Source organism: Eufriesea mexicana, unplaced genomic scaffold (genome assembly GCF_001483705.2).
Source record: "Eufriesea mexicana isolate 0111107269 unplaced genomic scaffold, ASM148370v2 scaffold3185, whole genome shotgun sequence".
NCBI lineage: Eukaryota > Metazoa > Arthropoda > Insecta > Hymenoptera > Apidae > Eufriesea > Eufriesea mexicana.
This window is the reverse complement of record NW_016911209.1, coordinates 93,562-106,364: the sequence shown is the minus strand read 5'-3', so window position 1 is coordinate 106,364 and position 12,803 is coordinate 93,562. Positions and strand designations below refer to the sequence as shown.

Below are 12,803 nucleotides of genomic sequence, written 5' to 3'. Positions count from 1 at the left end.
CTATACAATACAATACAATACAATACTATACTATACTATACTATACTATACTATACTGCTATTGCTATACCACTATTAGTATACTATACTGCTATTGCTATACTATTACTATACTATACTGCTATTGCTATACTACTATTACTATACTATACTGCTTTGCTATACTACTATTACTATACTATACTATACTATACTATACTATACTGCTATTACTATACTACTATTGCTATACTATACTACTATTGCTATACTATACTATGCTATACCATACTGCTATTACTATACTACTATTACTATACTATACTATACTATATTTATACTATATTACTATACTATACTATACTATACTCACAGCATCACTCGTTCAATGCTTTACGACACTGCGTTCACTTTTCAATCACATTTATTGCTATTCGATTCCGCGTACAGCGCGAATTATTCGAAAACTCCCATGCGAATTTTAGCCAGTATAAATCGAGCGGAAGACCGTGAGAGCTAACGCGTAATTGTTAATTCATTACTCTGTCATAACTCGCGCAAACAGTTTCTATCTAGCCCACCCTATCTCGCGCGAATTCCAAATTCCGTTTGATTAATCGTTGTCCTGATAATCTAGCCTGATCATCGCGTTTTCTACCAGACTAGGTGTCCCAGCACTTATAAACCAGGATGCACCTGTTCAAAGCGAATCACCGGGCTTTAAACTTCCATCATCTCTTTACCCACGCTAAACAAGCGACCCCGCACAGCATCCCACTTCCGACCGGTAGATCGGGGCTTGCGATTAAAAACTCCTTCCATCGTCGGGAGAGGAGCCAGGTCGCTGACGAGTGAAACTTTATCGGGTTGTGTTTAATTAGTTCCGGTAAATTAGTTTCGGTCGAGAGCACCAACAACATCGCGAATTCGAGTATCCGCCATTCGACTGGCTCATCGCGACATCGAGTCAAGGGAAACTAATCTTGTCAGGAATTTCTGGCTCTCGTTCCTCGTTACTACTTACGACTCTGTATAGGGATATTTCGATGATATATTCCAAAATTCACGCAACATCGGAATTTTACGCCATTTATGCGGTAAAGCGTTGCCAGTAATAAAAGGAAGACCACGTGACAGCTGACAGTTTAGGGTTCCAAAAACGGAATTTTAAAATTACCTTTTGGGACACCCTGTACTTGTCTTGGATACAGAGAACGTCGGTGAAATATTGAAGCAAAAGCCACGAAAACCAACTCGTTTCTCTGTTAGACATTCATAATGAAGGACTCTTTCCAGTGCTTCTTCTAAATTAGACCTGTCATGTTACTCAAGACCAATTGATAAAACTGGTGCTGATGATACTCGAGGTAACTCATCGTGAGGTACTAAGACCAGGATGATGAAAACCGAGCCATTTCTCTATTATACTTTAATCGTAGAAGATATTTCCTAGAGCTTTCTCTAAATTAAACTGTATCCATCTTGTTGCTTCTTGGACTCAGAAAAATGGCACCGATAGACACCCAGATAAATATCGCGAACTATGCTACGTTCAGGGAGTTTCAAATTATAGCGGGAACGAAAATCGACGCTTTCCTTGACTGCACTTTGACCTGGGAAAATTTGACGTGTTCCATTCGCGAATTATAGCGAACCGAAAACGCACGCGTAATTATCTGTTCGATATAAAGTGTGAAAATGAAATTGTACCATGCACGTGACAGCTGTAGAAAACAGGGAAACAGCTTGGGCGAACGGAACTCGCAACACTCGCCAAATTGTATTTCACGTCGAATTTACGTCAAACCGGAGAGGATTGTTGGACTGCTGGAAAGGAACGTGCACGTTTGCGGAAAGATCACTTGCAATATTAACGCGTAAGCGCACGTTTAATTGCCTTAGAAAGGGAATCGTCGATGCTGCGCGAATTATAGCAGTCTACGTTGCCATGCACCGAATTAATCTCACGTTGTACGATGGATAGCGTCAAATGAGAATCTACATACGCCATTGCAACAAGATTTCTCCCATTCGACGTATTTCCCTGAATAAGGACTTATCGCTTCATCGATAATTGGTTACAGATTTTGCCTGTGATACTCGACTATCGTGTAATTCTGCGAATGGCAAATTAAGCGTAACAGTGTCACGATGGTATCGATAAGGAAATCTTCGTGTGTACCACTGTATAGTCCTTGAGATCAGTCATCCCCAGTTACCCCCGAGTGATTGCTGTTTTCTTCATCCAAAGAAGGGTATACTAATTATTATTTTCATAATAACTGACTATCGCGTAACAGTATCACGATGGTATCGATAAAGAAAATCTTCCTTGTGACCACTGAATAAGTTGCCCCCAGTTACCCCCAAGTGACTGCTGTTTTCTTCATCCAAAGAAATGTATACTAATTATTATTTTCATAATAATTGGCTATCGCGTAATTTCGCGAATGGAAAATTTCGCGTAACAGTGTCACGATGGTATTGACAAGGAAAATCTTCGTGTGACCACTAAATAATCCTTGAGATCAGTTAACCCCAGTTACCCCCAAGTGATTGCTGTTTGCTTCATCCAAAGAAATGTATACTAATTATTATTTTCATAATAATTGGCTATCGCGTAATTTCGCGAATGGAAAGTTTCGCGTAACAGTGTCACGATGGTATTGACAAGGAAAATCTTCGTGTGACCACTAAATAATCCTTGAGATCAGTTAACCCCAGTTACCCCCAAGTGATTGCTGTTTGCTTCATCCAAAGAAATGTATACTAATTATTATTTTTATAATAATTGGCTATCGCGTAATTTCGCGAATGGAAAGTTTCGCGTAACAGTGTCACGATGGTATTGACAAGGAAAATCTTCGTGTGACCACTGAATAATCCTTGAGATCAGTTACCCCCAGTTACCCCCAAGTGATTGCTGTTTTCTTCATCCAAAGAAGTGTATACTAATTATTATTTTCAAAATAATTGACTATCGCGTAATTTCGCGAATGGAAAGTTTCGCGTAACAGTGTCACGATGGTATTGACAAGGAAAATCTTCGTGTGACCACTGAATAATCCTTGAGATCAGTTACCCCCAGTTACACCCAAATGACCGCAGTTTTCTTCCTCCAAGGAAATATACGCAAATTATTATTTTCATGATAATTCGACGATGTAATTTTTTAAAAATTCGTCCATTAATTCGCAATACAGTGGATTTTTGAAAATTAGGTAAATCCGCTTATGAGATACGCGGAGAGGAGAGGTAACGATATCGCAGCAACGATTTCGATGCCATGAAACCGAATTAATCCGAGTGGATAAAAACAACTACATAATTGCAAGCGAATGCGTATGCAAATATCAGGTTGAACGGAGAAAGCAATTAAACGATCACGTACCGCGTCCTGTTTGCCTCAGAATGATATTAATTTAGAGCTAATAAGACAAGAGCGTGTTGCATTTACTCGCGAGCATCGAATTAAATTTGAAGTTCGCTAACGCTAACACAACGAGGCAAAAGGTGATCTTCCATTTCACGTACGCATTTATACATATATTTCAGATTATCGCGAGTTATGCGGGTCGCAGATTAAACGGCAATTAAATCTTACTTCCATTTTAAACGCGGCCAATTCCATTTTTAATTACCAACGTTATGAAGTACGTTTCTTCGACGCGAAAAACATTTTCATTCAACGAACGAAAGGAGAAAGTTAAATAAACGGTCAAATTGCAGCTGATATTTCTGTCCGTAATAGGAAACGTACCCTGCTTTCACGATGTAATGGTTGAAAACTGCAAGTCGCGATTCCACTACCCCATTTTTATTAATTACGCTTGGTGTACTAATACGAGAAGGCACACGATTTCGATTCAATTTCGACTATTCGTTCCAACAGCGACGTATCGAATTTATCTAATCCAAAGGTTTGAAAAGAGTTTAAAGGAGAGTAATTTCGAAATATCGTAATTTTAGGGAAATACGAAAAATCTGAATTCGATATTTATTTTCTAGAGCATGAATAATTTGCAAGGACCACTTCGCGAATTTTAAGTTATCTCATCGGTGGGGTTAAGAAGATGTTATACTGTCTGCCAAAATTCTAAGTTTATCGCATTACTCCGACAGAAAGTGTAAGGATAAAAGAGTATATTCCACTTTGTAAAATCCTTTTTGGTAAATGACTCGCAAAAATTATTTTATCAACTGCTACCCATCTTCAAAAAATATAAAAATAGGTATCGAATAACAAATTGTGGAAAATTCTAATTTTCTTAGATTCTGTACAGTACGTGACAAAATAATAGAACATCCTGTAACTTTTACTACTTCAAGAAACTAATGCAATGTAATGCAATGTATATTACGAATTAAATTAATAAAAAATATCTATTACAGATAATCATTTTTCCAATATTTTAATTAACTACTCCCAATAGTACTAACCTTCGCCTACAAAATCAAATTTAATTTATAATTGGACGATTATTTTTCCCCCGAGATATACCGCTGTAATGTAATGTATATTATGAATTAAATGAATAAAAAATATCTAATTTTACGAAAATACCTTAAAGATAATAATTTTCCCAATATCTTTATTAACTACTCACAATAGTACTAACCTTCCCCTATAAAATTAAATGTAATTAATAATCAGACGACTATTTTTCCCCCGTATATACCGTATATACTGCTGTAATATAACGTATATTATGAATTAAATGAATAAAAAATACCTAGTTTTACGAAAACACCCCCAAGACAATAATTTTTCCAATATCTTTATTAACTGCTCCGAATTGTACTAAGCATCCCCTGCAAAATCAAATTTTACAGATATACAGATATGCTCCTGTATTGTTACTCAGGATACATTGAAAATCAGTGGTATCATTTTGTCACGTGCTGTACATATAAAACCGAACCTAACACCTGTTCGATGGATCCCAAGTTCCAACTTGAAGTTCGATGGAGCCCGGCAAATTCGCTTCCCCTACGCAAATCACGCAACATAAACGTGCCACTCTGACGCCTTACCTACTCGAACCACCCTCCTAATTATTCCAATCAACATAACTCGCTTCGCAGCAGCTCAATTTGTTGCTCGATTTCCCTGATCTTCCAGCAGGAAGGACGTTATCCTAACAGCCACCGATACTTGCCCGATCGCGTTAATCCACCTACCACTCCGCGATCCAAGGGAAAAACGACAGTCGGTGCAAGGGAAGCTCGCTAACTAATTTCGTCGCCAGGGATATCAGCGGTTTCCGGCAAGAGTCAGTCGAGCGTTCACCCGGGGATTCATCGAATAATCTAATTCGCGGGGTCGAGGTCCAACGATCCGTAGGTTATACAGCATTGTGGCGGACCCTATCCTGGAAACGCATTTAATTAAAGCGTCGCGGTCCGTGAGATTCCGGCTAGACGAAGGAGGTACGCTTCTTTGAGTCGCGAATTTCCATAGGACGGCCAAGCGAGACCCTGCCGCCGGCTAGAACCCTCTGTCGTCCTGCGTCGGCTGTCTTGGCAGGGTTAGGAATGCCCGAATGCCACGTCGTGCACTTGAAGCGTCTTTTAATGGGGCCGAGACGCCGCGTTCCAGCGTCTTCTCAGACGGCCATGTTAATGGCTACCGCCGCCGTGGCAGAAGCTTTTGAAACATGCGACACGCCCGACGCGGAAACGCGTAATGACGCATTAAGTCGCGAGAAAACGCGGTTGAATGGACCCCAGGCTATTCGGTGTAATAGGTTTTCAGTCGGAAACACGCGATACCTTTTCTCCTCTGTCTCTAACCCAACGGCCATTTCGCTTTTGCTGGCTGGATCGAGCGAGAGACCGGAAGCTCTGACGTCGACCCACATCTCGGAATCCTTGTGTCAGGATTTCCCTCACGGGGTGGCTTTCGTTTAATTTACCGGATTTCTTTCTCTTCGATACACGCTGGTGAAAGTGAAGGAAGAGTTAATTAAAGGAGCGACCAGGAGTAAGGACTTTTTAGGCTTTTGGGAGGTGTCCATGGGTAACGAGGTTTTTTAAAGGGATTTAATTGGGATGGTGACGCTGTACGCCTTTTTCAAGAGTTCGGTCGGGTTCGCGTTCACACGGTTTAAACGTCCAGGATGGACAACGTGTAATGGCGAAATAAAACAGACAAGACGTGGATGACTTTCGGAAGTTAAATACCAAGTAACACAAGAGTCACGCGATTCTGCGTTTTAATCAAAAAGCTTCTCCTAAGTTCCTCCACAGACATGTCTTTGGCTACGTATGATGACAGCTAGGGAACTTCTCGATTGGCTGTATTAGCAAGAAACATACTTTACGATTGAATAATTAAATATAAACACGCTTCTTATGATTTCAACAAATATTTTCCGAATTAATATTAATGTTATTTAATAATATTACTAAACACAGAATAGTCCTCTCAGAGAATATATTTTAGCATCTACCGTTGTTTCAAATATCATTTTTAAATATCAGAGGAGCTGAGAACGTTACCTCAATTAATACCTGAACAGAGAACGACGTATTATAGGAAACTACTATCAGCGTCCAATTTAAAATCGCGATATTATTAAAAATAGAATATTACTCCCAGATGAAATATTCCTCCATCATATCCATCACTGTGAACGTCCGTGGAACGTTGGAAATAAATTTAGCCAATCTCCTCTGCCGATTAAGCATCGTTGTAAAAATTAAAAACTATAATTGATACCTAAAAAAGGAGCAGATGATCAAAGGCTATCTACGTCTACTTAAACTGCAATCTCGGAATTACTGCGACCAGAATGTTCCCTCGAAGTAATATATTCCTTTACCTCAACTGTCATTTTGAATACCAATCAAACGTTCGGAATTAAATTACCCAGCGTCCCCTATCGACGGATGAAAAAAGCGGAAAGCGTAATTGATGCTTGAAACAAAAACGGCACGTCGTTGGAGACTATCAGCACGTTGCCTGAAACGGTCCCTTAACCCCGGGAAATTAATCGTTCCTGATTCCGTTCAGCGATAACGCGGACCAAGCGTAGGTCTACCCCCCATTGATTAATAGCGGCTGTTTGATGATCAATACCGATTATCATTGCGGAGTTTACATGTCACGCATTGATTTCATGCACGTGCATTAATTAATCACCTTTGACAATGATGCGTAACACACAGCTGGCCTGCTTCTTCGATACCGGGTGTCTCGCGAAGAACATGATCTCGTGCACCCCCGGGGTTAGGTTCGCCTCCAGCCTGGTACCCCAGGAAGGTTTCGATCGAACGTATCGGAACCAATCGAGATCCGTCGACGGCTGGTCGAACGTCACGAATGCCTCGTCTCTACCTGGCGGCAGTTCCGCGACCACGTCTTTTGGACACTCTAGACGAGGCTTGCTGTATCCTGAAACAAAAAACAAATTCAGGTTAGAGACTTAAAGGTATAATATTTCATCTCGTGGTACCGATTCTAATATACAACCCTGTTAATTTGGAACCATGGTTGTTGCAACGATTTTTCAAAGGTGTGTGATCGACAAGTGGGGTTGTTGGATTGTTTCGTAAGTATAAAGCACGTAAATTTATGAGATGAATTTTTGTATAAAATGAATTATTGCAATAGTATAATTAAATGGAAATTTATGGTGAAAAGTCACTTGAACGATGAAATTGTCCAGTAATTTATAATAACAGCTGACAAAAGTATCAAGTTTTTTAAATCTAGCCTAAGTTATGTATTTAAATATACACTTGAATCCTATTCGACAATTTTTTATTCCAAGTAAAAGCATTTTCTTGTACCTTAAATAGTACATCAACATTTTCCGCGTCTGTAACTAGTTTAATTAGAGTTGGAGGAGATACGGTAGAAAGACGGGGACTACGCTAATGCTATGCAAACGTTAGGTGCACGTGGAAACTCGAATGTTTAATATTGTGTCGTTACTCGAGCTGGTGATACGCATATGTTATTTATAGATTATTAATAATTTAAACGTGCATCTCGCCGAATTTGAGGAAAGGAACTTAACTTGCGACAAATATTTATCGCGAAAATAATATCGAAGGTAAAGTATAGATAATTTAATTTATGTAATAATACAGATAAAATAAATTTTATCGATTACGCGGGTAGAGAGTTATTTTCCGAAGAGGATAAAAATTGAGAAGAAATTGCGGTAACTTTTCTACTCACTGACACACTCGCCATGTTTAGGACCATCCCATGAACCATCCGATCGACAAGACAATTCGTATTCCCCGTGAAGTTGATACCCATGGGGACACTTCAAGAAACACTTGGTACCTGGACGATTCGCCACTCTTCGTCTACCTTTCCATGGCTTCGGTGTCGCTAGACGCGAACACATTAAATATCCTCGACCCTCAGGATTCAACGGTGGACAGGATACGTTGTTTATATCTGAACAAAGAAGAACAATCAAAGTCTATCACGATCCTGTATTAAAAAATAAAAATTTCTACGATTTTACTGCTCAAGAAAAACCATCTATGAAAGAAACTTTTACTTAATTTGAAAACTTGACATTACGTAAAAGCTACGGTGAAGTGCACAACTGAACTTATACTACGTTAAATACCTGGAACTTGATTAATTAATAATAATTAAGAATTAATAACTTCACCTCGAAGAAAATTTTTTAACGAAACTACCAGCGTTTGAATTCTTACAATTTTTCAGTGAAAGACTGTCTTTATTTTCTATTATATAAATGTCTAAGCAGGAATTAAATATAGGGATGTGAGAGTACTGGCTTTGTCCTTTATATCAGCCCTACAAACGTTATTGTACAATTCCTTCTCACAAAGATATTACCATTTAAATATTAACGTAGCATAGATTCAATTTTTCTCTTCACTATATGAGCCGTTCACTGCACAAATCGATTAACTCCACTTTTTGAATAATCTTAAATTTATAGCTAAATTTTGACTATAATATTTAGTTCGATTTAAATTATAAATGGAATTTTAAAAAACAATATACATTATTTCATTGCATTTCTCCACTTTCTGTTTTATGGAGTTAATCAATTTGTGCAGTGAACGGCTCATATGTCAGAGATAATTGGAAATTTTGAATTTCCAAAATTTATAAGTATAATTCCAGAATTCGAATCATATTTTTCCTAATCAATACCCTAATTCGCCGAAATAAAATTTGCTTCACTTCGAAAATGTAATATTATTATTATATTTATCTATTTATACTACATATATGTATATTATAGTATATATTTATGCTATAGAGAAGCCAACGATTAATTAACAATTTAATAACTACAAATGCTTTATATCGCCTAATGAACGAAACAAGCTATACAATAAATAAATCAGAGATTAATATCCTCGCTCGTGCCAATCAATTGCCAGTATCGACTCCATCCCGAACAATCTCAGCTCGAAAACTACGACGCAATTAAACAGTCCCGATCCCATTTTCCAACAATCGGAAGCCATCAAACACTCCATATTCATCTGCGATTCTCCCTCGACCCTGGCAAGGCTGATTTTCAAAGCTCCGCATCGATCATCGATATGATCCCGCGAATCCTTTAATCCTCTTACAATTAGCTAGATTTTCGCTGACATGGGCTCGTCGCGAGGTAAGGGGAGTTTCTGTCACCGTTAATCGGCTACCCTCCGAGCGTCGACGACGACGCAACCCAGGCGAGGCGTCGATACGCGTCGGGCGTAATCTCGATCCCTGCGACGTCGGCCGAGCATTATCGTCCATGGCGGATGCTCGGTCCCATTATCTCTCGTGTCTGCATAATATACGAATCGTGGATGTTAATGAGAAACGGGTAGAGGCGTATCGATGCTACATTTGCGAGAATCAACCCCGTGACGGTTCTGCACGCCGCCGCGGGTATCGACGCCGTCCTGACGTTGCCAGGCTTGTGTTCCCGTTGAAACGGTCCAGGACTCTGGTGTGCGCTAACACCGTGCAAATCGGGTCATTTCATGGAGAATCTTGCGAATTTGCAATATACTGCTGAACAGCGAGGTCGTAAATTGAGCCTCAGAGGAGTTGACACATTCTATGCGGTTAGGGTTGTGCGTTATCATCGTGAAAAAATTGCTATCTCGTGATACTTCGTTATCGACAACTCACTGTCACCGCTTAATCAAATTTCGAAGATCGATGTCAATTAATACGCCAAATTTTAAATAACGCAACGACCTGTAGAATGTCGAAGAAAATAATCCCACGTCTTAATTTGTATACGATTTCTTATTTACCGTTTTAAAAATATCATCGACGCAAAATGTCTTCGAATTGCTATTTCTCTGCAACGAAAAATTCGTCCACTGCAAAGGCTTAATTATATGTATATGTATATATATGGAAGATAGCGAATTTGCGCAGGAGTGACTATTTCATGCAAATATTTGTCGCGAGTAATGGAGGTAGATGAGCCAGGATACGTGATTAGGTCTGAGACAGACATGTTTATTCTAACTGCGATTAATTTAGTTAATAATTACGTCTGTTTGCCTAGGTTCCTTGGTATATTACAGTTTGTTGTTATACCTGCACTCTCTATTAAATTACTAATTGAACTATAGAATAACCACGATGCACTTGCCATTTTCTTTTCAGATTTTCCACAGAATCGTGTAATATGGAAAAAAATATTTTTAACGAAATTCGTTCTCGGCTTTTTAATCTTTTTACGTTAATGTTTCTAAAGGCTGTAATCTCCCTGCTGTTATAAAAGCAAAAGCTACTTGAAAAGGAGCGAGCTTAAAGCTAGCTGACATTCATATTTCTAAAATTTCTCTCAGAGTAGCATAATTAAAACTAATCACTACTTCGAATCTAGAGAATTATATGCATTATAAAATTAACTCTTATTCCATCCTCTTCTAACCATATTCTACAATTATTTTTCAATTCCTTCTCAATTTTGCTATCTTACAGAAATGTTAATAATAACCTCCATCTGCTTCCTCCGTGCAATTACGAATTTGAAAACTTTAATAAAGAAAATAAACGAAATTTACTTCAAAATTATACCATCGATCCAGTTCAGCTATACTAAAAGTCCCTAGGTCGTTGGAGAACTTTGCAATTTTTAGTTTCAATAGAAATTTCATTAAATCCCAGTTCTCCTTTCTTCTTCCAGTCTCCGTTAGATCGGGAACAGACTCTTGCCCGTGATTTCACGGGCGTGTATAGAACAGGATAAACCTCTTGTTAAATTTTCAAGTATTATACTCGATTCCGCGGCTCGGCCTCGAACGCAATCTTTATCGATAATTTAATGAAATTCGGCAGTTATCGGTTCGTCGCGAAACGTATACTATCGGGCCGAATCGGGCATAGCTGTGCAAACAATCGCAATCTGGGTCACTTGATTTCATATTCCTGGAGAAACTTGTAAAACGTTAGCGTGCACCCCGGCCCGATGCAAATTTCACGCTGGAACTTCTTGTGTCTTTCTTATTGCCCGATAAGTTTATGCAAACGAGAGGGTAAACTCGGGCAACAAAAATTTGAACAGCCCCGAGGAACGAAATCGGAATAATGCGAGGAGAAGCTGCAGCCCCAATTCCATAAGGGTACAACGATACGAATGTATATCGGATTGAGAAGCGACCTTTCCGTTCTGGATCTTATGCACGCGTTGCAGAAGAAGTCGAGGATTTTAATTAAAATTACACCTCCGTGCACAGAGTATCGGAATTAAATTCAAAAGGGACGTTATTAAAAAACAGAAATAAAAATCACGGGGAAGGAACATGGTAAATCCATTTTCGTAGATTCTTTATTTCGGTGCCACGCGGTAAGCAAGGGTACTTTAGTACGACACAGCTGGAGAGGGAAATAATTTATCAAATTCAAACTCGTGTCTTTCAAGAATAAGCGAGAAATTTTATAAAAATATCGCGACCATCGGTATTTATAAAATATTCAAGGGAGCGACGAAGATAAATACTTATTTTCGAGCTAGCAACACGGTAGCGATAATATCGGATGGTTTGGAATTTTAAAATCGTGCCATTGCAAAAGGTGAGAGATACGTCGTGTTGTCTTATCGACACGAGTTAGATCTATTTCTATTCCATATAATATCGTGGCTCTATTGTTCCAGTGCGTATTGCATTCTCTTGTATGCGGTATAATAGCTACTGGCTTCGTGCCGCCATAGCGAAAGGAATAACGAATAGGACCATTGTTCCAAGAGGATTTGGCAATGAAGTGGGGAAGCTAAAGGTGCTTTCTGATAAGACAACTGTGGGCTACTTACCCAAGAATTGCGGAATTGAATAAACGCGTGAGTGATTTCGTCAGTGCCTATGGTGAAAGTTTATTATAATTTATCACTTGCATTTATGCGATATATGCAGTTCAGGCGGGATGCATTTTCTGATTAAATTAGAAAGAATATTAATCGTCTATCAAGAACGGATGATTATTTTTATGCTACAATATATATATATATCTTTAACTTTATGATTTTGCAAAAGGATGATGAATACATGCATTCATATGTCTATTCATGACCAATATAACCATTTTAATATAAATATTTAATGGTATAATATTTCATGGTATAAACTAACCAACGTAATCTGATACACGAAATTAATGATACATACGCTGAATTTTAGTCCACAAATTACACCATCGAAATAGTAATTACACCCGCCTCTCGAATCATCGCATAAGAAATTCGTAATCGAAATATCAACCCCTATCAAGAAATCCTATCGCATTTTTAATCCTTTTGGTATCGATTAAAAGTATACCATCGTCCCAAAATTTCATATTTCGCTTATCCAACGAAACGATTACACCA

General features: G+C 38.6%; 1 protein-coding gene across 2 annotated transcripts in view; it reads right to left on the bottom strand.

The window, feature by feature from the left end:
• The window catches only part of LOC108550842 (uncharacterized), a 102,686-nt gene that overhangs the window by 11,171 nt on the left and 78,712 nt on the right, over positions 1-12,803 (bottom strand). For both annotated transcript variants that reach the window (XM_017904736.1, XM_017904737.1), the window contains 2 exons: positions 8,168-8,395; positions 7,124-7,375 (listed from right to left, as the gene is read on the bottom strand). In XM_017904736.1, the coding sequence (XP_017760225.1) occupies positions 7,124-7,375; positions 8,168-8,395 (480 nt within the window). The remainder of the gene's footprint in view (positions 1-7,123; positions 7,376-8,167; positions 8,396-12,803) is intronic.